Source organism: Phascolarctos cinereus, unplaced genomic scaffold, assembly GCF_003287225.1.
Source record: "Phascolarctos cinereus isolate Bilbo 61053 unplaced genomic scaffold, phaCin_HiC Scaffold_2;HRSCAF=192, whole genome shotgun sequence".
In the NCBI taxonomy this organism is placed as follows: domain Eukaryota; kingdom Metazoa; phylum Chordata; class Mammalia; order Diprotodontia; family Phascolarctidae; genus Phascolarctos; species Phascolarctos cinereus.
The window spans coordinates 262,714,453-262,738,394 of record NW_027555625.1 but is presented as its reverse complement, the minus strand read 5'-3'; the positions used below and the strand labels follow the sequence as shown (position 1 = coordinate 262,738,394).

Below are 23,942 nucleotides of genomic sequence, written 5' to 3'. Positions count from 1 at the left end.
TATTACTATCTGTATTTTACCAATGAGGAAACTGAGTTTGAGGGAGGTTCAATGACTTGCCCAAAGCTAATGAGTGTTAGGGGTAGAATCTGAACCTTGATCTCCCTAGTCTAGTAGCTTTTCCACTATCCCACACTGTTTCTCAGGGTTCTTATCTTAATGGACACTCTTCTCTTCAGACTCTATTGCCACCAGTTTAAGGTTTCTACCACACAGTTCTGCTCATTTCATTGCCCTACTGGAAAACCATACCCAGATCTTCATTTTCTGGCAAATAAAATTTAAATGCTTTGGCCTAGACTCTAGGACATCTTGAAGTCAGGGATCATTTCTTGTATCCCCTACAATGTCCATCATGGTGTGTGATATATTGTAGGCATTCACTAAATATTCATAAAATGAATGAATGAATAAAAGAAGTTTCCTAGTAAAAAATTCAGGCAGTCTGTAATATGTAATTTAAATACATAATAACTGAGTGAATTGAATTTTTTATCTGATCATTTTGCCTGTATACTTTATCTTCCCAACTGGATTATAAATTTTTTAGGGGTAGGGAATTTTGTCATATTTTTCTTCTAGCCTTCTCTGTCCTATGCATATATAGGAGGCATCTAATATATGCTTTTAAATTGTTTTTTTAAAAATACCACAAAGGGTTATGGAAAAAAAGGCATACTAACATATTGTTGGTGGAATAGAGAATTGACCAGATAATTCTAGAAAACAATTTGGAATTATGTGAACAGAGTTCTTAAAATGTCCATTACCGTTTTACCTGGAGATATCATTGCCAGGCATATATCTCAAAGGGGTCAATGAAAAAAGATAATACTCCCAGTCAAACGCACCAAAAATTTTACATTAGCATTTTTTTGTACTATCAAAGAACTAGAAACAAAGTAGATGCTCATTGACAAGTTGTGGGACTTTAATGTACTGGAATATTACTATGAAAAATAACAAAAATGATGAATATAGAGAGACATAAGACAACATGTGAATTGATGCAAAGTGAAGTAATCAGAATCAAGAAAACAATATACACAATGAGAACAACAATAGAACAATAACAAAACAACTAAAATTTAATGCTATGAAAATAAAATGATCAAGCCTGGCCCCACAGGAAAAATTAGAAGGTAGGTCCTCCCCTCCCTCTTTACTCCTTTGCAAAGGACTATGAAGGAACACTGCATATAGTATCAGATGTTTTTGGTGTGTTTCTTAATTTTGCTGAAAAATTTCCACCCTCTCTTTTTTATTCTTTGATATTGTGATGGAGGTGGGGAGGGAGGCTCTGATATATTGAAAAATGTAGATTACAGGTAAAAAGTACATCAATAAAAATTTTATTTTTAGAAAATCCTAATAAAAGAGGTATATTCAAAATAAGGTGGGCAAAATTTGTTACCTGTTCACCTCTAGCATATCAAAAGTATTATCTTTGATGTCATCTGGATGTTTTTAATCTGCTATATTGTTTCACTATCAATATGCAGTAGATACTTTAGATATTGGACCCCACCCAACATCAAAAGAAGGTATTTTCATTCTTTTCCAAGATTCATGTCCCTCCTGATTCTCCTAGACTTTCTCCAGGATGCCCCAGACATCTCTTCACCCTGGAGGCTCACCCCCACCCCTGGATTTTACCCATTAGAAGTATCCTCTGCCCTTTGTCCTTTCCCTCTGATTGGCTGATTCCTAGAACCTCCATTTTAAGAAGCCCAGGCCAGTCATATCTTCAAGGCTCTCTAGGTTTCCCTCTTGACTTTTTGGACTTTCTCTGTCCTTGCCATATCCCCCTCTAACTTGTTCCACTTCCTTTTATGTATCATCTTCCCCCATTAGAGTACAAACTCTGTGAGTCCCTGGACTGTCTTTCTACTTATATTTCTATTTCCAGTGCTTATCACAGCACCTGGCACATAGCACTTAATAAATGCTTGTTGACTACCTGATGGACCATGCAAGAATTACATGATCCTGTAGTATCTTTTAGGGCAATTAGGCAATTTGCTCCCCAATTAAAGACACTCCGCCACAGCACCCTGAGTTGAAAGACACAGAAGTGCTAAGTAACATATTTCCTAGGAAAAAAAATATAATTATTACCTGGTTATCTGAATGGCAATTGAGATACTGAATCCTTTGGTTTAGTTTTTCCACCACTTGTCTGGAAAAGCCGAATAAGTCTTTTGCACTCACAGTCTAATGACATGGGATAATGCAAATAAGTAGAGATTGAAAAAATTAGTTTTATTAGAACTGTACAGGAATAAATATTTAACTTTGTTTAGCAGTTTGAAGATATTTCGGTTCTGCATCTGGTTCCTTTAAGAAGTCAGGTGGGGAAATGAGTGTTTGTTCACCCAGAGAGAAGGGGTCTTGACCAAGTACGTTAGGAACAGCTGGTGTCAGAAGTTATATTATACAATCTACATCCTCTTAAAAAGTCAGTTTGGAGCCTCTTAGAAGAGGAAGGAGAGAGAAGAGCCTGGAGAGGAACAGTTGGTTCCACATGCAACTACTCAGCTTCTGACAGTTCTGAGCCTACTCAGAGAGTGCAGCAGAGAAAGAACACCAAAAAAAGCTTGGGACAGAAAGACGGGTCAGGTGAGGAACATTCCATGTTCAAAGTGAGTTGAAGAGATATGAAGTAATTAGCAACTATTTTTGAAATGGTAGCTAAACATATGATGCAATGAATGAGGCTAAAAGTAATGAAAAAACCTTGGAGCATCCTGTCTATGAGAGAAAGAAAAACACGTAAATATTTAGAGAATGGGAGCTACTAGTGATTCAATTAATGATAAGGGAAGCATCTGCTTCCCTTAATTTTTGCTTGTGATGCATTTCACATTCATAAGAAGAAAATAGAAGAAACCAAGAATAGGGTATTTTCTAAATAAACGGATAATATTTTCTTGTAAAAAGCAAGGCAATGCACTGAGTGATATATCTGCTTCTTTCAGTTAAAAATTGCCTACACTAAGCAAAGGTTCAAAGGGCTTTGAATACAGGATTTTCTTTGTAACCCCAAACCATTCTAAATGGTATAAATGTATAGGTTTATTTTTATATCCTCCTGGGACTTGTGTCTCCTCTGCCAATATCTGCTCTGGGAAAAAATATCTTATTGAGACTAGATGTTGCACAGTAGAAGATGCAAAGGGTAGCATTCAACATGCTGCTTTCTAAAGGGTCACTATACTACAATTCCTTCCTTAGAACTTGAATCATTTAGTGCCACATTAGAGAAATTATAGCAAGACCAAATTTGCAAAACAAAACAAAAACCCCCCAAACCAACAATACGAAACAAACAAAAAACAACAACAAACAGTTGTCTGGAAGTTTAATGGAAATACAGCATTATCTACAGCTCAGAGCCACAGCTTTGGACTCACACAGGCTAGGTTTTGACTGAGGGGTCTTTTCATGCAAATCTCTTTGACTTGGGTCCTTGCTCTCAGGATTTACCCTGAGAACATCAGAAATTGACTTGTCTCAGTATCCAGAAAAATGTCCTGGGTAAGTATTCATGTCAATGAAATATCTAATATAAGGCAGGTTTTATTTCATATAACAGAATATACAAAAGACTCTTAAGCCCATAAATGGTCATGGCAATTCCCTTTCTTTACAGATGGTCCTTCACCTACCCTGGGAGCCTCAACAATTCTGCAGGCTTTAGTACTTTTCTAGTTGGAAATTTCTTCTCCCCTTCCCCCTGCTACACACAATATAAAGGGAAAGAAGTCAAGATTTCTGGAATATTCTAGTCCTAGGCCATGCTAGGACAAAGATTATTCATTTATATTAAACTAGTAGTGTGATTTTTTTTTATGACAGAGATAAAGTTGAAGCTGCAAATTCATTTGATTTCACATTTCAAAAGGGGTACTGCTGAGGCTTGTATCAAAGATGCCATATTTTCTTTCCTAGGGAGGGCATTTCCCTCTAATCTCTGTTGATTTCAAGAAAAAAAGTTAAGTCCAAGAGGAGACTCAGAATCTTATCATCTAGGGCTGAGATTTATCATATTTTAGACACAAAAAAGTCCTCCTTAGAATTATATATCTATTACTAGGTACCTCTCAGATTCACAACCTGTTAGGCACAAGGTATAGGACTGGGCACTTACTTTTTGGTCCCCAAATTCTTGACCACAAATACTTATCTTGTGGCGAAGTTCTTCCAGAGCATTATTTAGTGTCTGGGTTTGAAAATTAGATTTGGACACCTGGAAATGAAGAGGGTTAGAATTTGCTTATCGAAGAAATTAAGAATACACTGAAATATATTTTCTGGTAAATGAATTGACACGTGAAAAAAAAGCTAGTACTCTCCATTTGAGGCTTAAGCCTCAAATTCAAGTTCAAAATGATGCTCAAATTTAGCAGGTAAAAAACTAGAACATTTAACTATGGGACAAAGGAAAGCATGAAGAATCTTGTTATATTTAACATCAGTTGTGACATCATATAAAAGCTAGATTATTCCTCATTAATTAGTACCTAGGAGAAAAAATGAAAAGCATTTGTTGAATTTTTTTTTTGGCTAGGCAGTAGGGTTAAGTGACTTGCTCAAGGTCACACAGCTAGTAAGTGTTACGTGTCTGAGGCCGGATTTGAACTCAGGTCCTCCTGACTCCAAGGCTGGTGCTCTATCCATTGCACCACCTAGCTGCCCCTATTTGTTGAATTTTAAAGAATTATTCAAATGATGTTTCTTTTGTGTGTGTTCTATTGGTGTCCACACAATGTAGTATGGTAGATACAGAGTTGGTCTTGGAATCAGGTAGCCCTGAGTTCAAGTCTTACCATTGTACTGGCTGTATTATTTTGGGCAAGTTAATTAACCTCTATGGGACCTGAGTAGTTATTTAACAGGTCCTTGACAATTCTCTAAGACTCTAAGTTGAAGAATAATTGCTGATCTGCATTGTTAGGTTTTCCTCAAATAGGAATTCTGTACATCAATGAAATCACAGGTCCAGATCAGACCAAAAGGACCTTGTTAATTTTTATATATCTTCATTTTAAAATTTTAAAATGCATATATCTTCATTTAAAATTAGTATGACTATGGGGCATCAAAAGCTCAAAGGACCACTCAGGCCCTTTTAAAGAACCTGCCACTAAGTAGAAAGCTGGGAAACAATTTTTACAGCTAGTATCTCTGATAAAGGCCTCATTTCTAAAATATATAGAGAACTGAGTAGAATTTATAAGAATACAAGTCATTCCCCAATTGATAAATGGTTAAAAGATATGAACAGGTAGTTTTCAGAGGAAGAAACTAAAGCTATCTGTAGTCGTATGAAAAAATGCTCTAAATCACTATTGATTTGAGAAATGCAAATCAAAATAACTCTGAGGTACCACATCACACCTATCAGATCGGCTGAAACAGGAAAATTATAAATGTTGGAGAAAATGTGGGGAAATCGGAACACTAATACATTGTTGGTGGAATTGTGAACTGATCCAACCACTCTAGAGAGCAATTTGGAATTATGCCCAAAGGGCTATAAAATTGTACATACCCTTTGACCCAGCAATACCACTTCTAGATCCCAAAGGGATCATAAAAAATGCAAAAAGGACCTACACGTACAAAAATATTTATAGCAGCTCTTTTTGTGGTGGCAAAGAATTGGAAATTGAGGGGATGCCCATCATTTGGGGAATGGCTGAACAAGCTGTGGTGTATGAATGTAATAGAATACTATTGTGCTATAAGAAATGATGAGCAGACTTCAGAAAAACCTGGAAAGACTTATATGAACTGATGCTGAGTGAAATGAGCATACTACTTGCTCTACTTTTCTTTTGTTGTTTTGTTCTGTTTTTTCATTCTCATGGTTCCTCCCATGAGTTCTAATTCTTCTTTACATCATGACTAATGTAAAAATATGCTTAATATGAATGTATAAATAGAGCCTATATCAGATTGCATACCGTCTGGGGGAGGGGGAGAAAATTTAAAACTCAAAATCTTATGAAAGTGAATGTTGAAAACTAAAAATAAATAAATTAAGGGGCAACTAGGTAGCAAACACTCATTAGCTGTGTGTCTCTGGGCAAGTTACTTAACCCCAATTGCCTCACCAATAAATAAATAATTAGTTAAAAAAGAAAAAAAAGATCCTGTCACTATAATAACTTAACATTTACCAAAAGAATATCAGGCAATGGATGCTAGCCTAGGAATCAAAAGAGATGGGATCTATTCTAGGCTCTGCCACTAAATAAGTGTGTCATCTTGGGCAAGCCACTTCACTCATAGGAGCCCCAGTTTGCCATTTGTAAAATGAGGGCATTGGGCTAGAATTGGGGGTTAGTGCTGGAATGAGTGGTGGTGGGAGCTGCCATGAGTAAAGTTCTACGATGGTTAACCAAGGGAGGTTGTGACTGTCTTATGCATTAAAAGAGATAACTCAATATTTATCAGGCAAATAAAATTTGTTATGTGTTCCACTGACCGTATCTAGATACCATACATATTCCAAATATGCTGCCTTTCATATGTGAAGATAATATTGATTACCACCTGTAAGGGAAACTTTGAGTTGTTTTTCTAATAATGTTGATGGATTTGTACTAATCTACTCCTATTTACCCACAGTCCCTGCTATGTCCAATGGCAGACAAAAGTGAGATAGTTGGTTGGGTCTGTCTGTGACTACCAAGAGATCTCAGGTTTAACTCAGAAGCTCATGAGTACCTTGTTCTAGTTAAGTAATCTGATAAGCCACAGGCAAAGCCAATTCATTCTATGTCACTTCATGCCATTCATTTGTTGCTCCTGAGAGTAGCTACTGAAAATGTCCCCCCTCCCTCCCAATTTTTTCTAGATTTGAGCCTTCACAAAGTAGAAAAAGAAGATGGCAACAGAGCCATGAGTCTAGCTAGGCACAAGGTTGGTCATGGCTAGCACAATCCCAAACTGCTGGTAGTTAGTCACTCATTTGTGAAATTCCTCAAAGGGTCTCACATTCCCTTCTTTAACAACATTACCCACTTTTCTCCACAGCTGGCCAGAAATCCCTAAGATGAAATAAATGACATCAATCCATCAGTAAAAGAAATAAGAAATTCTCTACCTCTGCCTTGATATTCACTTGCAGATTTGTCAAGAATCGCTGGATTTTCTCTATAAAAATGAGATCCACTGATAGGTTATGGAATTTACTTTCAAATTTGTTGATGACCTCACTTGCCTACAATGAAAGATAGAAAGTAGAGAGTACAGGACTAATTCTAATTCTAAATTGAATTTAAAACAAACCAACCATATACCCTTAAATTTTAAAACCTAGAAGATATTACTTTTACATTGGAATAATGGCAGAATGTCAATGACTAGTGGATTGAGAAAGATCTGCTCACCTGCTCTATGTATTCACTCTCCATTTTCTCCATTTTCAACATGATAAACCTCTCAACAAATTCAATCCGTAAGGATTCCTTTTCTAGTCGACTACAAAACGCGGTCAATTCATCAGGGGAGAAGTTCCCACCCTCTGAAAACAATCTGAAAGTAAGTTAGAATAAAAGCCATTGACTCAGAACATCTTGAATTTTCTAGTTACCAGATATAAGAGCTGGATTCAAGGAAAATGCCTGTAGGCTGCCATATCTGGAGAGAAAGGATAGAGGTGGAATCCACAATTTCATTGGTAGATAGGGCTAGTTCCCAGGTGAAGCACTTCCCCTACCAAGGCAGGTTGGTACCTTCTCTGTAATTTATCCTTTTAGAGCAGCTTGGTCTGGGGTGGAGGGGGTGCCTGCAAGGGGAAGGAGTGAAGAGGAATTCCACAAACTACTGCCTGAGGACAAATCTGGCCTACGACCTGATTTTGTACAGTGAGGTAAGAATAGGGGTTTTTTTTTCATTTTTCAACAGTTTTATTGGATTTAAAATTTTCAGAGTTAAGTCTTATTTTGCAGGCCATACAAAAACAGGCACTGCAGGGGTAGCTAGGTGGATAGAACTACATTCTTGGAGTCAGAAGGACTCAAGTATGGCCTCAGGCACTTGACACTTACTAGTTGTGTGACCCTGGGCAAGTCACTTAACCCTGAATGTCTCACCAAAAACCAAACCAAACCAAAGCAAACCAAAACAAAACAAAACAAAACAGGCACTGGGAAGGATTTGGTACTCAGGCTATAATTTGTAGACCCCCTGCCTTAGAGAGTTAATGATTTGACCACATAGCCAGTACCTACATTTTTCTGACTCTGAAGGCAACCTCTTTACCTACTACTCTCCATTTCAGCTCCAGGCATTTTGTCTGGCTGTCTTTCCTCCATGCCTGAAATGCTTTTCCTTGTCATCTCTGCCTCCTGGCTTTCCTGGCTTCCTTCAAGTCTGAGACTTTAGACTTCCCCCCTTCTACAAGGAAACCTTTCCTGATCTCCCTTAATTCTAGTGCCCTGCCTATTTTTATATCCAATTATCCTCTAACTAGCTCAATTGTACACAGATGTTTGCATCTTGTTTGCACCATTAGACTGGCATCTCCTTGATAGCAGTGACTGTCTTTTACCTTTCTTTGTGTCCCCAGGGCTTAGCACAAGTAGGTGCTTCATAAATTGTTATTATTGACTGGCTGACTACACCACACTTCCTCTTATTTGTAGAAGGAGAAACTAATGCTTACTTTAATATATCTAGTTTATGTACATGTAAAGATGGGGGAAGGAGGAGAACAAAAGCTATAAAAAAAAAAAAGAGATCATCGAGAACAAATCCACATCACTTTTTACCTGCATTTTTTCAGAAAATCCATATTTGCAAATTGGAGTTTCTCCATGTTTTCTTCTAGGTATTGTCGGAAACCACGAATGGACACCTGCATAACATCCACGTAAGAGAGCAGCTCTCTGTGCAGGCTGGAGCTGAACAGAGTCAGACTGTGAGAAAACATAAGAATGGAAATTTCTGGGGAGTGTTGCCATGATATTTTGTAAGATCATGTTCCCAAAACTCTGGCTCAAGACCACATGGATGAAAATTTTGAGCGCCCAGAGATTCTTTCCTTTCACTCCCATCTTCAACTACAAGTACCCCATTAGTCCACCAGTTTTCCATCATTGGTTTCACTTTCATGAAACCAATTTAACTGTTATCAGAAGCAGGGCAATCCATTGCTACTGCTTCCCTAGCTGATTTGAACATGTTCAAAACTTAGCGCTTACATAGTACTTTTAAAAAAGGGGGAGGTTCCTCAAAATGCTTTATATATATATATATATATATATATATGTATGTATATATATGTGTGTATATATATGTGTGTATATATATGTATACGTATATATGTATATGTATATGTGTGTATATATATGTATATGTGTATATATATGTATATATATTTTTATATATGTATGTATGTATGTATATGTATGTATATATATGTGTGTATATATGTATATGTGTGTATATATATATGTATATTTGTGGCACTGGTAAACACTGTAGCTAGAAAAAGGTATTTGAATACACTTTACACTCAGCTGATATATCCACCTCAAAGGAAGAATCAGAGGAGGACTTTGGGAAAGGAGATCAGTTTCAAAATAGGTCTTTAGGTTAAAACAAAGGAGAAGGATCAGATAATGCCTGGATAACAAATGCCTAGTTCTATTCTTCCTCTGGAATTTAAGACTAGTGATTCTGCATCTGCAGCCTGGTGGAAATCCTTTGAGGAGAGTTGCTGATCTGGGGAAAAGGTTGGCTCCCTTACTTCCGACTTGTGGTAGAGTTGAGGAAAGCTTGTTCTATGTTAGTCATCCAATTCCAGAAGTTTTTGTTCTTGGTGTTTTGTTCTTCCTGGAATTTATAAAACAGGATCCTCTCTTTTTTCAGCGTGTCCAAGATGCCGGCACAGTGACGATTGAGCCGTTCTTGGTGAAACAATAACTCAGCTACAAAGGAAAGATGGGACACAAATGAGCCTTTCGACCTGTCTTGGCAGTCCCTTCCCAAACAGACTGGGGAAACAAATAGATTTCTAAACAGTGGCGAATGATGGCATTTATGCACCACTCTTGCCAGCTGAGAGTACCCAAAGTTAGTAGAGAATGTTCATGTTCAAAGAGATGACTCACAATGAGAAAAAGAACATGGGCTCTGGAGTCAAGAGGATGTGTGTTCAAATCCTGCCTGGGATGTTTATGACCTGGGTGCCACTTAGTATCCATGGGCCTTAATGTCTTCAGCTATAAAACAAAAAGGATTGGGCTACATGGCCTCTGAGGTTCCTTCTGCCCATAGATCTCTGTGTTCTTATGATGTGAATTCATCTTTTTGTTCAAGGAGGTAAGAGTATAGCCGAGATGTATTCCTGTAGGACAGGACAGAAATTACCAATGTATTCTGATCCACAGACTAACTGGGGCTGTGACCATCCCTGGAAAAGACAGTCTATCTCTCTTCCCTCAGCCTAGAAGGTCAGGGATGGGAGAGAGTAGAAATTTCTCAAAGAAATGAGAAATGAACACGGCACACTAAGGTAAAAACAATGTACTATCTCTATAGCACTTTAAGATTTCAAAACACTTTCCTCACAATAACCCCAAGGTAGACAAAGATCATCCTCATTTGTCCTTGGATGCCCAGTGCCTAGCACAGGGTCTTTTACATAGCAAGTGCTATGTTTAATTAAATTATTGAAGGGGGGTGGATTGGATGGTCCCTGAGGCCCCATCCTCCTCTGTTATTCTGTGATTCAAATCAGAATTCTGAAGCCAACCTCTTGCAGGTCCTGCAGCAATCCACTAGTGATTCTATCTCCCTGGTTCATTTAGCCTTTGGAAGTCACATACAAAGGCAGTGATTACAGAGGGGATTCAGTGGATAGAGTGCTGGGCCTGGAGTCAGGAAGACTCATCCCCTGAGTTCAAATCTGACCTCAGATACTTCCTAGCTGTGTGACCCTGGACAAGTCACTTAACCCTGTTTGCCTCAGTTTCTTCACCTATAAAATGAGCTGGAGAAGAAAACGGCAAACCACTCCAGTATCTTTGCCGAGAAAACCCCCAATGGGGTCACGAAGAGTCGGACATGACTAAACAACAACAAATATCATTTTTGGTAATACAATACTTTGATGAATCTGGCATCTCATTGAAGTAGGCACACCCTCCCCCACACAGAAGACCTCAATCCATCCCTACATTTCTTATCGTTTACTGAAGCTGTAGCAAAATGATCCTGTAGCTTCAAGTCCGGAAGAAAGTGTAGGTGTGCAATCTCTGCACAATTGAGGGGGAAGTGTGAGAGTTGTATTCACACATAGATCAAGGCCATCATTTAAAAGACTTTAATTTCTTAATGTAGTAAAGGAAAGGGCACAAAAAGTTATCACCCTTTTGGGGAAAACTTCAGACAAATTGCAAATTCACAGTCATTTTCCACAGTTTGCTAAAAGGTGCTAAATAGACTATGAGTGCTAGGCAAATTGATGTAATTAACAAAGTGTAACCATAATTCCAGGAAAACTCTCAGACAAGCACATTTCATAGGGTTATAGATCTACAGCCCAAAGGGACCTTACAAGTCCTCTAATCTAAGCCTTTAATTTTAAAGCTGAGAAAACTGAGGTCTAGAGAGGAGAAGTACAGTGGTAGAGCTAAGATTAGAATTAGGGTCCTTTGACTCCAAACTGATCATTCTTCCAGCTATGTGATCCTGTCTTTTTGGAAAGAATTGAGGGAAAGTGGGATTCTACCTGCTCTGACATTGTGGATGTCTGTCTTTATGTATTTGATCCTTGGTTTATGTAAGTGGAGACGCAGTACCAGTTCTGAATCCAGCTCCTCAATCTTTGCAGCGACAATGATCTTGGAGTTGGTCAATGACTGGCCAAACCACTTCTCAAGGCATTCAAAAAACTCACAGCGGATTCTAGATTCAAGAGAAAAAGAACCTAGTTTAGAAGACACTCCCACTTCCAGATAAGTCAATTTAGGAAATATTATACAAGCACAGTAAAGTCATATAGAAGGAACAGAATTTACTTGATAAATACTTTAAAAAGTCATGAGTTCCATTTCAGCAGTCCTCAGCAGATGGACTTTGCAAAAGGCTTTGCAAGGGTGTAGCCAAAGCCACAAATCTTACGCATGCCTCAATTCAATTCATCAAGCATTTATTCAGTGCCTACTAAGGATGCACAAAACAAAAAGAAAAAATCCCCAGCCTCTAATGAGCTTGCATTCTACTGAGAAAACAGAAGCATATGCAAAATCATTTAGGAAGAAGAAACCATGCTAACTAGTATTTTACACAAATGTAGGCACTTTCTCCCAGCAGGTAAAGGTAATGGCTAGAGGCTGGGCTTCCTATAGCTTGAAGACAGTCACCAAACCAATGACCGTAAATAATTTCTAGAGAGGCTGCTGTGTTTTGTTCTGTTTTGTTTTGTTTCCCATCTAAATCGTTCCTCCCCCAACTCAGAATAACATCCCCTTTGCTCACTTATTTCAGATGCATCTTTTCTAAATTTTCAACATTTTAAAGGTCCCCTCTCCAATAAATTCCAGTCCAAAATACTGAAGGAAGGATATTCCTACTAACTGTTTTTTAAATCTTGAAAACAGTTGGGATGGTAAAATCACATGTTCCAGGCATGCGGCAGTATTCTGAGAAGTGTCATCCAATGATGCATCAGATAATGTAGTATGCAGCAATTTACTTTCAGCTTCTTCAGAAAGTGAAAAGACCAAATACTTGTTCCCACTGGAAGTTACAAAGGACTCGAACCCTTCATCAGAGCTTTCAATTATATTTTCCTCCTCTGATATAGTCCCAGGTTGAACCTAGACAAGTAAGATAGCTTTAATATATAAGAATCATGAACCCTGTAGCAAAGCTACAACTAGGGTAAAGTGACTGGGCTTTCCCCCATGACACTAAAATTTAGAGGGCACTGAGGACACTTTTGGTCCTTCAGGAACCAGAAACAATTAAACTTAGCACCTAGTTAGCAAATAACAGGAAGTGGTAAAATCATGTCCTTTTCCTCCCCTACACCTCAGGTGAGCTTTTCCCTAGAGTAGCATCATCCCTGCCCCTCCTAGTAAGTCTAAGTAAGTCACTAGCCATCAAGTAGTGTCTGGGGTCTCTGACCAACCTCTCAAATGAACTATGTTTTGTGCAGCTTGCCTCAGGTACAAATGGGTGGAAGGATAAATCACCCAAGGATCATGTCTTACTAGCATTTATAATCAAGATTCATACTTTATGTAGTTAGTGGCATTATAGTAACAATTTTTATTATCATATCCAAAGGGGGTGGGTTTGAAGACAGGAGAGACATCAAATGAACAAGATGTATTTAATGTGAAAATCTCTCTGCCAGCACATCAAGTTCAAATGGGGCCGTTAGGCAAACCTAACAACTGGAGTAAATATGACATTAACACTGAAGGCCAAAAAGAACTTACTCTCCATAAGATCCCCAGTGGGGGAGTATAGAAATGCTTCATTGAAAGGGACAGGGATGCTGTTACAAGGCAGTAAAAACCTCACGTACAGGGCAATGACACACTCCAAAAGCAAGACAGAATCCCATCCATGATGCTTAGTAAAAACCATTGCCTCTACTTCCTAGAAGCCTCTTCCAAATGAGTCCAATCCAATGTGATGCAATCTAATAAGCATTTATCAAGTATCTATGATGTACAAAAATTGATGATCATAGCTTGGCTGATAGAGAACTGGGGAGTCAGGAAGACTTGGGCTCAAGTTGTACCCATGAAACACACTGGGCTATGTGACCTTGGGCAAGTCACTTGAACTTTTCAGTTGTTCTTTAAGGGCAGCAGTGCAGTGTAATGGATAGAGCATTGTAGACAGGATACCAAAGGGAGTCAAGAGTCCTAGATTCTAGCCTCAACTTTGCAACTAATAAGCTGTGTGAATTTGGTTAAACTGCTCCCCCTCCCCAAACCTCCACTAGCTTACTACTTAGCCCGTGGCTATAGTGGCTGAATCTGCAGTTTATTTTATTTCTCTATTTTGCCTTTTTTTTTTGGTGGGGGGGAAGGGAGATGTGTAAACTTTTCAGTCAACGTGCTTTAGGATCTTGAATAAATTTTCCTCAATTTCCTTATAATCTTATGTCCCAATTACTAGCAAAAAAAGCATGTTGTTTACAGTATTATGGTTATAAAGAATCTTTAGAGTCAATTTATTGCAGCAAAAATAATAAAAGACAGAATGTAACTATGGGAAGATAGGTTCTATGATGGGTGGAGCTGTGGTTTGGTCTGTCTGTCTTGGGAAACAATTTGGAATTATGCCAGAAAAATCACAAACCTGTTCTTGCCCTTTGATGCCATGGTCACTCTACTGGGCAGTTGCTCCAAGGAGGTCAAAGTTAGAAAGAAAGGGCTACATGTATGTATATATATATATATATATATATATATATATATATATATATATATATATATATATATATATATATATAAAACCAATTACGCATAGCAGTACTTCTTTATGGTTAGTAAAAAAAAATGAAAGTGGAATGGGTGAATGTTTCTTGGGGAATGGCTATACACACTGTGGCATTTGAAGGTATTGTAATACTACTTTGTTATAAGAAACAATAAATTTGAGGAATTCAGAGAAACTTGAGAAGATTTATATGAAATGATGCAAAGAAAGCACAAGGAGAACAATATACATAATGACCACAATAATGTAAATTACCACAACACTAAATGGTAGCCTAACTCAGATTAATTGCACTCACTAATAATAATAACTGACATTTATATAGCACTTACCATGTGCCAGGTACTGTGCTAAGTACGTCATTATTATTATCTCATTTGATTCTTATAACAACCCTAGAAGGTGGGTGCTATTATTGTCCTCATCTTACAGATGAAGAAATTGAGGCAAACAGAGGGTAAGTGAGTTGCCTGTGGTCACACAGCTAATAAGTGTCTGAGGCCAGATCTGAGCTCAGGTCTTCCTGACTCTAGGTCCAGCACTCTGTCCACCACCACCTAGCTGTTCTTTCTTGCTGCCAAAGAACAGATGATGAAACAGATTTCCTTCTTTTTTGTTGGAGAAGTGGAGGATGGTTTAACAAAGTAGGGTTCTATGGGGTAGAAGATAGATTGGAAAATGTGATATAAAAACAAAAGATGTCAAAATAAAACTTATGTATCAACAATATTGTGCCTGGGCTGCATCGATATGATAAAAATGAAAGTGTCCCCTAAACTGCTTTATAGTTATAGCACTATACAAATCGTACTGCCTAGGAATACTTTTGAAGGTAGACAAAATGATAACAAAATTCATTTGGCAGAACAAAAGGTCTACAATCTCAAAGGAAATATAATCTAAAAAAGTAGGAATTAAGATAACACTTCCAGATTCTAAATTATACTATTGTGCTGTCTCTGCCCTCTTGGCAGGTGGTGCCCAGAAGGTGTTGTGCTTTGTATGTGTAAGGGGATATGATTGCTGATTGTCTGAGAGAATGCTGAGCCATGATGCTGTGTGAACGTAAAAGAGATTCTCTTCATTTTTATTGGACGTACACTTCTAGAGAGGACCTTTAGAAAGGTTGGGACTTCTGAATAGTAGGCTGGAGACTCAGAAGCCTTAAGAGGTATAAGGAAGCTGGCCTCCCATCATGTCTAGTAGCCCTAGACATTGCTGAGGGCAGACTTCCCTTTGGTGAGATTCTTCTCTCTCCTAGTTCGAGATGAGACCTTAGCTCGCTCTCAGATAATGAGCTTGTTTTCTCTTATGCATGCTTTTTGGTATATTCTAATATGCATGACTTTTCTTATTTCTGTTTTAAACTTTCTATAATAAAGATGTTTACTAGTTATTCATGACAGTCTTTTGTGTAACTAGCTTTTAGTAGGAAGGGATTGAACTGGAGAGTATGAGCTAAGGGTTACCCTTCCCCTTGAAAGTGACCTGGGAAGTGACTTTTGTTCTGAACTCCTTAGACTCATAGCCCTAAACTGAAGATAGTTGAGGTGTGATAAGCATAGCTTGATACTTCTATTAGAGATAAAATAGCTTCCGTGGTCTTGGATCCTACCTATCTCTTTCTCCACGTAGGCTTCTGGAGATTAGAGGGCTAGGCATATATCCCAAGGAGATTAAAGATAAGTATAAAAACAAAGAACTTTATGCTGTGAGAAATGATGAGCTGGTTGATTTAGAAAAACATGGAAAGACTTGCATGAAATAATGAAGAGTGAAATGAGTATATCCAAGAGAATGTTGTATACAGTAACCACAATATTGTTTGAAGAACACCTGTGAATGACTAAGTAGCTCAAGTCAACTACATTATGAAGATGCTATCCACCTCCAGAGAAAGAAGTGATAAATAGAAGTATGCATAGCATTCTTTTACATATATATGTGTGTGTACACATATATGTACATATATATATACCTATATACATATATATTCGTATCAATGGTGGCCTTTTCTAATATGGGGTGGAGAGGGACAGAGGAAGACAGTTCAGAGTTTAAAATGTAACAAAAAAAAAATTTAAAAATAAAGATCCCATTACACCAAAATTTTTATAGCAGCATTTTTTTGTGGTAGCAAAGAATTGTAAAGCAAGTTAATTCCCATTAACTGGGGAAAACCTAAACAAATAGTGGTACATTAATGTAATGGAATATTACTCTAGTTTAAGAAATGATGGATATGAAGAACACAGAGAAGCATGGGAAAACCTATGAACTGATATAAAGTAAAATAAGCAGAACAGAGCAAACAATACACCTAATGTCTACAACAATATAAATGGAAAAACAAACAACCTGAATCCTGTGTAATTATAGTGGTCCAGCTTGGCCTCCAAAAAGAGAGGAAAAAAAGTGTACTTCCCTCCCTTCTTTGCAGAGGTGGAGGCAATGGATGTGAAACACTATGTGTGAAACATGACTTAGTTGATACATTGCTTAGTTTTGCCAAAATACTTCCCCCCCCCCTTTTCATCCTATTTTCAAGACATGACTCCCTGGGGAGGGGCAAGGAGAGTAATATATCTGGAAATGAAGGCAATATTAAAAAAAGGAAGATGTCAATAAAAGGGTTTGTTTTGCTTTGTTTTGTTTTTTTAAGCATTGCCTTGTGATTTTTGCTGGACTGAAAATTATATGATCTTCATGAGCCCTAAAGTACATCTACTATTACAAAGTCACTCAGTCAACATTTATTGTGCATTTACTATGTGCCAGGCACGGCACTAAGCCTTGGGGATACAAAAAGAGGCAAAAGGCCCTCAAAGGGGAGGCAACATAGAAATAAATATCTGCAAAGCAAGCTACATGCAGGATAAACTGGAGATAACGAATACAGAGAAGGCACTGGAGTTGAGAGGGGCTAGGGAAGGCTTTGAGTAAAAGATGAGATTAGTGTTGCGTCTTAAAGGAAGCCAGGCATGTCAGTGGTCAGAGCGGAGGAGGGAGAGCATTTCAGGCATGGCCGACAGCCAGAGAAAATTAAAGGAGTCTAACTCACCTCGTAGAAGGGCAAGACTTCGAGGCTTTCCTGTATCTGGTCCTTTGTCCAATCTTCTAGGTGTTCTCTAGCTTCTGTCGAGCTTTCTCCTGGGGTCTCCGTTTCTCCAGGTTCCTGGGAAAGACTTTCTTTGAAGGTCTGTGTCTCCTCACTTACGACTGTATCTTTGGAGCTCTTGGCATCCTCCTCCATTTCGGAAGCTGGGCACTCTTGGATTTCCTTTGCTTCTTCCGTCGGGAAGTTGGCGTTGCTTTTACTCTTGCTCAAGGGTGTCATCTCACCGCTCTCAGGGGGAGGTATCTTGCTTTCCTTTCTAAGGTTGAAGACTTTTTTTATGATATCTTTTAGATGAGAGGGACTCTCTTCTAGAACCTCAGCTGTTGTTCCAAAATATAAAACGCATGGGTATTAATAATGATAAACATGGACTCGGCCCCAAAGCAAAGAGTCATGTGGGTTTACACTGAAAAGATGTTACCTGGCTCTCTAAACCGTATTATCACTTCACCATCCATGTTCTGAAACAAAAGAACAAGCATGTGATATAATCTTAAGCAAGAAGAGTCTCTTCCCAAGGCTGATTTTAGTTCATTCAACCGAAGGTTGATTTTCTGCTTTGAGATTTGGGTAATTTCCAGAAAATGGGAAATCTGAGTTTCTCTTCACGTACTTCAAGGCTAGGTTAGCACACCTGCCTCCACGTGTCTTCTGCACATAGCTGGGACTAAGCAAATGTTCAGTGTGTAAATACAATAACATTCCACTTGGGCCCTTTGAGGCATGTTGGAAATTTTCAGAAAATGTATCTTGAGACAAAATGATTAATTTGCCCAAGCAGTACCTGTTAACAGTTTAACACAATACAGTAATATAAATATAATGTTTATGTACAGTATAGAGTCACATAAAACATATCACCAAACAGAATGGCCTGTATGGACTTCTTTTATCTCAGTTGTCTGAGAAGATCTTTTTGTTTGTTCTTATGTTGTTTGTGTTTTCTAATGAATTTTTATTATAAATATAGCTATATATTAAAAAATTAAATGGTAGTGTTGGAATTTCAGAAAAGCCCAAACTGCTAAGTCACCTTCTTAAATTTTCTTTTAAAAATTGATTTGAGAAAACGGAATGCTTTTGTGTTTTTCCCTCATTTTAAACAATTCTGAACTTTAAAATATCAATTAAATTTATTTCCACATCCAAAGAAGAATGGAAATGAGGGGTGTAGATAAAACTGTGATTCTCTATTATGTACTCCTTGCTTTTGGCTAAGATATATAAAAATTAATTTCGTTACTTTGAGATCTGTCCAATTTGTCTATGATTTCTTTAGGTTTTCCATATGTTCTCTTCTGTGGATACAAACAGGAGCATCTTGCGGAGTAAGTTACTATCTAGCCTGCCACAGTGTGAGCCTGAATTTTAATCCAGAAGTCATCTCTAAAGACATTAGGCATTTATTAGCATCCTATACAGAAGTCCTTCTTTGTGGATGGCATTGCTTCAGGATAGCTATGCATCTCTAAAGCTAAGCATCCTGAAAGCTCTGCTTATTCTTCAAGTAAAAGAATGTCTTTCATAGCAAATAATGAACTATTAAGAAATAATTTTCAGTGTCTCTGAAAAGAAATCACCATGCTTTGCAACTCCCTAATTGATTTAGCAATTAACAATGTATATCATAGTTATCTGTGTTTGTATCATATCCCCCTACTAGGCTATTAGCTGAGCTACTAACTTATTAGAGAAGAAAGGGACCCTGACCCATCTGCCTTATCAATATCCTGTTGTGCCTAGAGTAGGAAATAGGTCTATGTGGCAACCCCCTTCCCCCCCACCAATGTTGTGAGATTGTGTGTGTGTGTGTGTGTGTGTGTGTGTGTGTGTGTGTAATCTATGCATACATATTACCAGCACCAAGTAGAATGGCCTGTATGGACTTCTGTATCTTATTCAACCAGGAAGACATTGTTTGTTCTTTTGTTTTCTAATGAATTTCTATTATAAGTATAGCTACATACATCAAAAATTATATGGTAGTGTTGGAGTTTCAGAAAAGCCTAAACTTCTAAGTTGCTTTCTTAAATTTTCTTTTAAAGACTGAAAGTTTGATAGAAGATTCTGGGAAGATGGTGGAGTAGGTCAGAAAACTTGCAGCTCTCCAAATTTCCTCCACAAAAAAAGACAAAACATTGCCTCAGCATAGCAGAAACAAACACAGGGTAAAGCAGTTGTCCTCCTAAGGCTAAGTAGACCCCAGGAAAGACCCTCCCTCCAGGCATGGAGGTTCAGACTGATTGACTGAAGTGCAAACACCTCCAGGCCAACGCTGCAGAATCAACAAACAGCAAGCCCTGGGGGCAGCTGGGTTAAGAGGCCGCCTCAGCTGTAGAAACTTTCATTTCGAACTCTGTGTGTACATGTATGTGGGGAGGAGGGGGTTGGAGGGATGAGGATGGCTGAGTAGGAAAAGAATAAAGGACCTTCCACTGTCGAGGGACACCAAGCACAGCCTTGCTGCATTCCGGACTATGGCTGCAGGGAGAAGGAGCTAGCACGCACCCAATGAGTTCAGTACTGAGGGGCACTTGACAATTTTACCTAACTAATCGATTTACTCAATGCTATCCCAATTAAATTACTAAAAAATTATTTTATCAAAATAGAAAAAATAATAACAAAGTTCATATGGAAGAACAAAAGGTCAGGGAAAAAAGGTCCCTAATGTAAAGGAAACAGATTCAGCAGTATCCCAGATCTTAAACTGTATCATAAAGTGAGAGCATTGTCGAAATGTGAAAAGGATAATTTTGCTTATTTTAAATTAAAGTTTTGTTGCATAAATAAAAACCATGTAGCTATAGAAGGAATGCAGAAAATTAGGGAAAAAAAACTTGCATAGACAATCTCTCAGATAGGATGTGTGATTGGGTTGGAATATTGCTGTGATGTAAGAAATGACTAGATGATTGATTTAGAAAGACTTGGACTTATGAAGGAAGATGCCATCCACTTTCAGAGAAACATAATAGGAGGAAATAAGCATAGTACGGTTTTACATATATGTGTATGAGTGTAAATGTGTATATATGTGTATGTATATAGATATCTATAAAGATATCTATGTATATGTGTATATATATGCGCTCTCTCTCTCTCTCTCTCTCTCTCTCTCTCTCTCTCTCTCTCTCTCTATATATATATATATATATATATATATATAATATATATATATACATATATATAATCTCCATGCTTAATTGTAGCCTTCTTTAGGGTGGGGGGGAAAGGTAAAAAAAAAAGTAAAAAGTGCATAATACAGAACAAAAGAAAACGAACAAGAAAGCAAAGAAAAGCTGGGCAGCTTTGAAAACAATGTGTAACATTTATTATATAGGTTTTCTTGAAAAGGAAATTTATTATTTTATATTAAATCCTCTCTTATGGTCTGCTGTATACATGGCAATGTTTTTTTCTTTTCTTATTTTGTGTTTGTTTAAAATTTTTAAATTTACAAAAAACTGAAATTTAAAACAAATTTCTTTAAAAATAAAATAAAAAACTATATGTTCATATATGCACACATATACAAGAAGGTATCACTATTTCTATTATTCATATTCTATGTCCCCTTGAGCATAGAATCTTAATTTTGGGGTCATTATCTGGTGATAATTTTTTAAAAGATGTGTAAAAACTCTATAATTTCTTTTTAATGGAAAGGGAAAACCTGTCTTTGAAGAAGGGGAAGGGAATAACTATTTATTAAATATCTACTATGTGCCAGGCACTGAGTAAGTGCTTTTACAAATACAGTTGTCCCTTCCACATCGCCACTTTCCCCATCTAGGTTTGGATATATTGTGGGTCGGCATAAGAAATTAAATGGGAATTTTGGGGGAGTTTTGCAGAAGACATGTGAAGGCCAGCAGATAACACAGAGCCTATGACCGAACGCTTAACCCAAATTTTACAATAAAGTACTGTAAATACTCTGTAAAGAAAAATAAAAAATTCAGAATTTTCTGGTGTGAACAGAAGGTCAAAATATTTTATGCAGATTTTCTAGATGGGGAGAGGGGAAGGGGGCTTTGCCCCTAACCCTGAGATGTGGATTATCTTACTAGATCCTAGAAGCCTTTGGTGACTAGTGTTAACTTACCTTTTTTTGTTTATTTTTATCTACAAAGTGAATGTGTTTGAAAGCTAGCCTACCGAAAGATGTGGCTTCGTTTTTGCTTCTTCATAAACACATATATTTTACATGTAAATATTTATACTTTATCAATATACATATATATATATAAATGTTCACACCCAACATGATGTTTATTTCATACCTGTTCATAGATTTCTCTAACATAAAAATATCGACTGAGAGAAATGCTGTAGTCCTGCAACACTTTCAGTATAGAAAATGGATAGCCTTTTACTTCATTTATGAGGTCGTCATGAAAATTTTTATACCTGTTAAAAACATGTAAATTGTTTTAAGGAGCATTTATACAGAATGGAAGAGGAAACATTTATACAGAATGGAGGAGGAGGAGGCTAATACTAACATAACATAAACCCAGGGAAATCAACCATTGTATTGTACTTGGAGATGCTTGGTGTATATTGAAATCTTTCATACATCTTCCAGGCTTGGGTGATAAGAGTGTCTTAATATGCTTCAAGTTAATTGGTAAGAATGGAGGATGAGTCTCTCATTTCCCCAGAAATCATAGTCGAAGTTCAAGGTTACTTAAGAATTTATTATGATACTTGATCAAGTCTACCAGGAGAGGCAGCAAGGGATAGTAGACAATTCGGGATTAGGAAGTCAATCAAATCAATAAACATTGATTAAGCAACTACTGTGTGCCAGGAATTGTGCTAAACTGTGGGGATTCAAAGAAAGTTAAAAGATAATCCCTGCTGTCAAGGACCTTCCAGTCTACTGGGGAAGACAACATGTAAACATCTATGTATAAACAAAATATATATAGGGGATATTGGGGATATTCTCAGAGAGAAAGCACTAGAATTAAGAGATTGGGAAAGGCTTCCTGTGGAAGATGATATTTTAACTGAGACTTACAGAAATCCAGGGAAGCCAATAGGCAAAAAGAAGGCAGAAGAGCATTGTCCAGGTGTGGGGGACAGCCAGTGAAAATGTTTGGAATGGTGAACTGGAGCGTTCTGTGCAATAAGCAGCAAGGTGGCCACTGTCACTAGGTCCAGAGTATGTAGGTGAGTGTAAGGTATAAGAAACCTGGAGAAGTAAGGAGGGGCCAGGTTATGATGGACTCAGTGCCAAACAGAGGACTTTATATTTGATCCTGGAGGTGATAGGGAGCCAGCGGAGTTTCCTAAGCAGGAAAGTGACATGGTCAGACCTGTGTTTTAGGAAGATCACTTTGACAACTGAGTGGAGGATGACCTTGAGTGGGGAGAGGCTTGTGGCAGAGAGAGAGCAACCAGCAAGCTACAGAAATAGTCTAGGTGTAAGGGGATGAAGGTCTGTACCAACATGGTAGAAGTGTCAAAAGAAGAGAGTAAAGTGTATGTAAGAGATATTACAATGGTAAAATTGACTAGCCTTGGCAATAGATTAGATATGGAAAGTGAGAGAGAGTAAGGAGTCAAATATGACACTTGTGGTCCCTCAACAGTATTAGGGAAACTTGGAATGGAGAAAGTACTGGGGAGAAAGACAGTGAGTTCAGTTTTGGACATTTTGATGACATTTTGGCATTTAAGATGTCATCCAGTTTGAGAAGTCCAATAGGTAATTGGAGATTTGAGACTGGAGGTCAACAGAGGTTATGATTTGAGAATCATCTGCACAGAGGTGATAATTAAATCCATGGCAACCGATGAGATCTCCAAATGAAACAGTATAGAGGAAGAAGAGAAGGCAGCCCAGGACACCTGTGGGACACCCACGTAAAGTAGGCATAACTTGGTTAAATATCCAGCAAAGAAAACTGAAGAGGAGTAGTCTTTGAGGAAAGGCTATAAGATTGGGAAATTACTAACTTTGAAGGGAGCAGTTTAGATTGGATGGTGAGTTTGGTAGCCAAACTGGAGAGTTGGAGGAAAGGAAGTGGAGGTATCTATATCAGATGGCCTTCTTGAGGAGTTCAGACAAAAAAGGAAGCAGAAATATGGGAAGTCCTTGGTTAAATTCCCAACTTTGCCACTTCCTACTAATGTCACCTTGGGTGAATTGCTTAATCTCTCTGGTCCTCAGTTTCCTTGTCTGGAAAATGACTAGATGGACTAGATGGCTGTCTTCCATATGTAAAAGTAATGATGTTGACTTAAAGTAAAATAGATGCTTTTTAGTCCATATTTTCCTGTCCAGTCCCACGTGTCAATTTTAGGTATTTGCTAACTGATTGGTCAGGGT

At 37.8% G+C, this 23,942-nt stretch overlaps 1 protein-coding gene across 2 annotated transcripts in view; it reads right to left on the bottom strand.

The window, feature by feature from the left end:
* Positions 1–23,942, bottom strand: part of CCDC180 (coiled-coil domain containing 180) — a 132,199-nt gene that overhangs the window by 50,328 nt on the left and 57,929 nt on the right. For both annotated transcript variants that reach the window (XM_020981993.2, XM_020981992.2), the window contains exons 16-26: positions 21,886–22,012; positions 18,021–18,060; positions 17,543–17,919; positions 12,598–12,839; positions 11,750–11,925; positions 9,764–9,944; positions 8,784–8,930; positions 7,401–7,545; positions 7,115–7,231; positions 4,151–4,249; positions 2,119–2,214 (exon numbers count right to left, since the gene is read on the bottom strand). In XM_020981993.2, the coding sequence (XP_020837652.1) occupies positions 2,119–2,214; positions 4,151–4,249; positions 7,115–7,231; positions 7,401–7,545; positions 8,784–8,930; positions 9,764–9,944; positions 11,750–11,925; positions 12,598–12,839; positions 17,543–17,919; positions 18,021–18,060; positions 21,886–22,012 (1,747 nt within the window). The remainder of the gene's footprint in view (positions 1–2,118; positions 2,215–4,150; positions 4,250–7,114; positions 7,232–7,400; positions 7,546–8,783; positions 8,931–9,763; positions 9,945–11,749; positions 11,926–12,597; positions 12,840–17,542; positions 17,920–18,020; positions 18,061–21,885; positions 22,013–23,942) is intronic.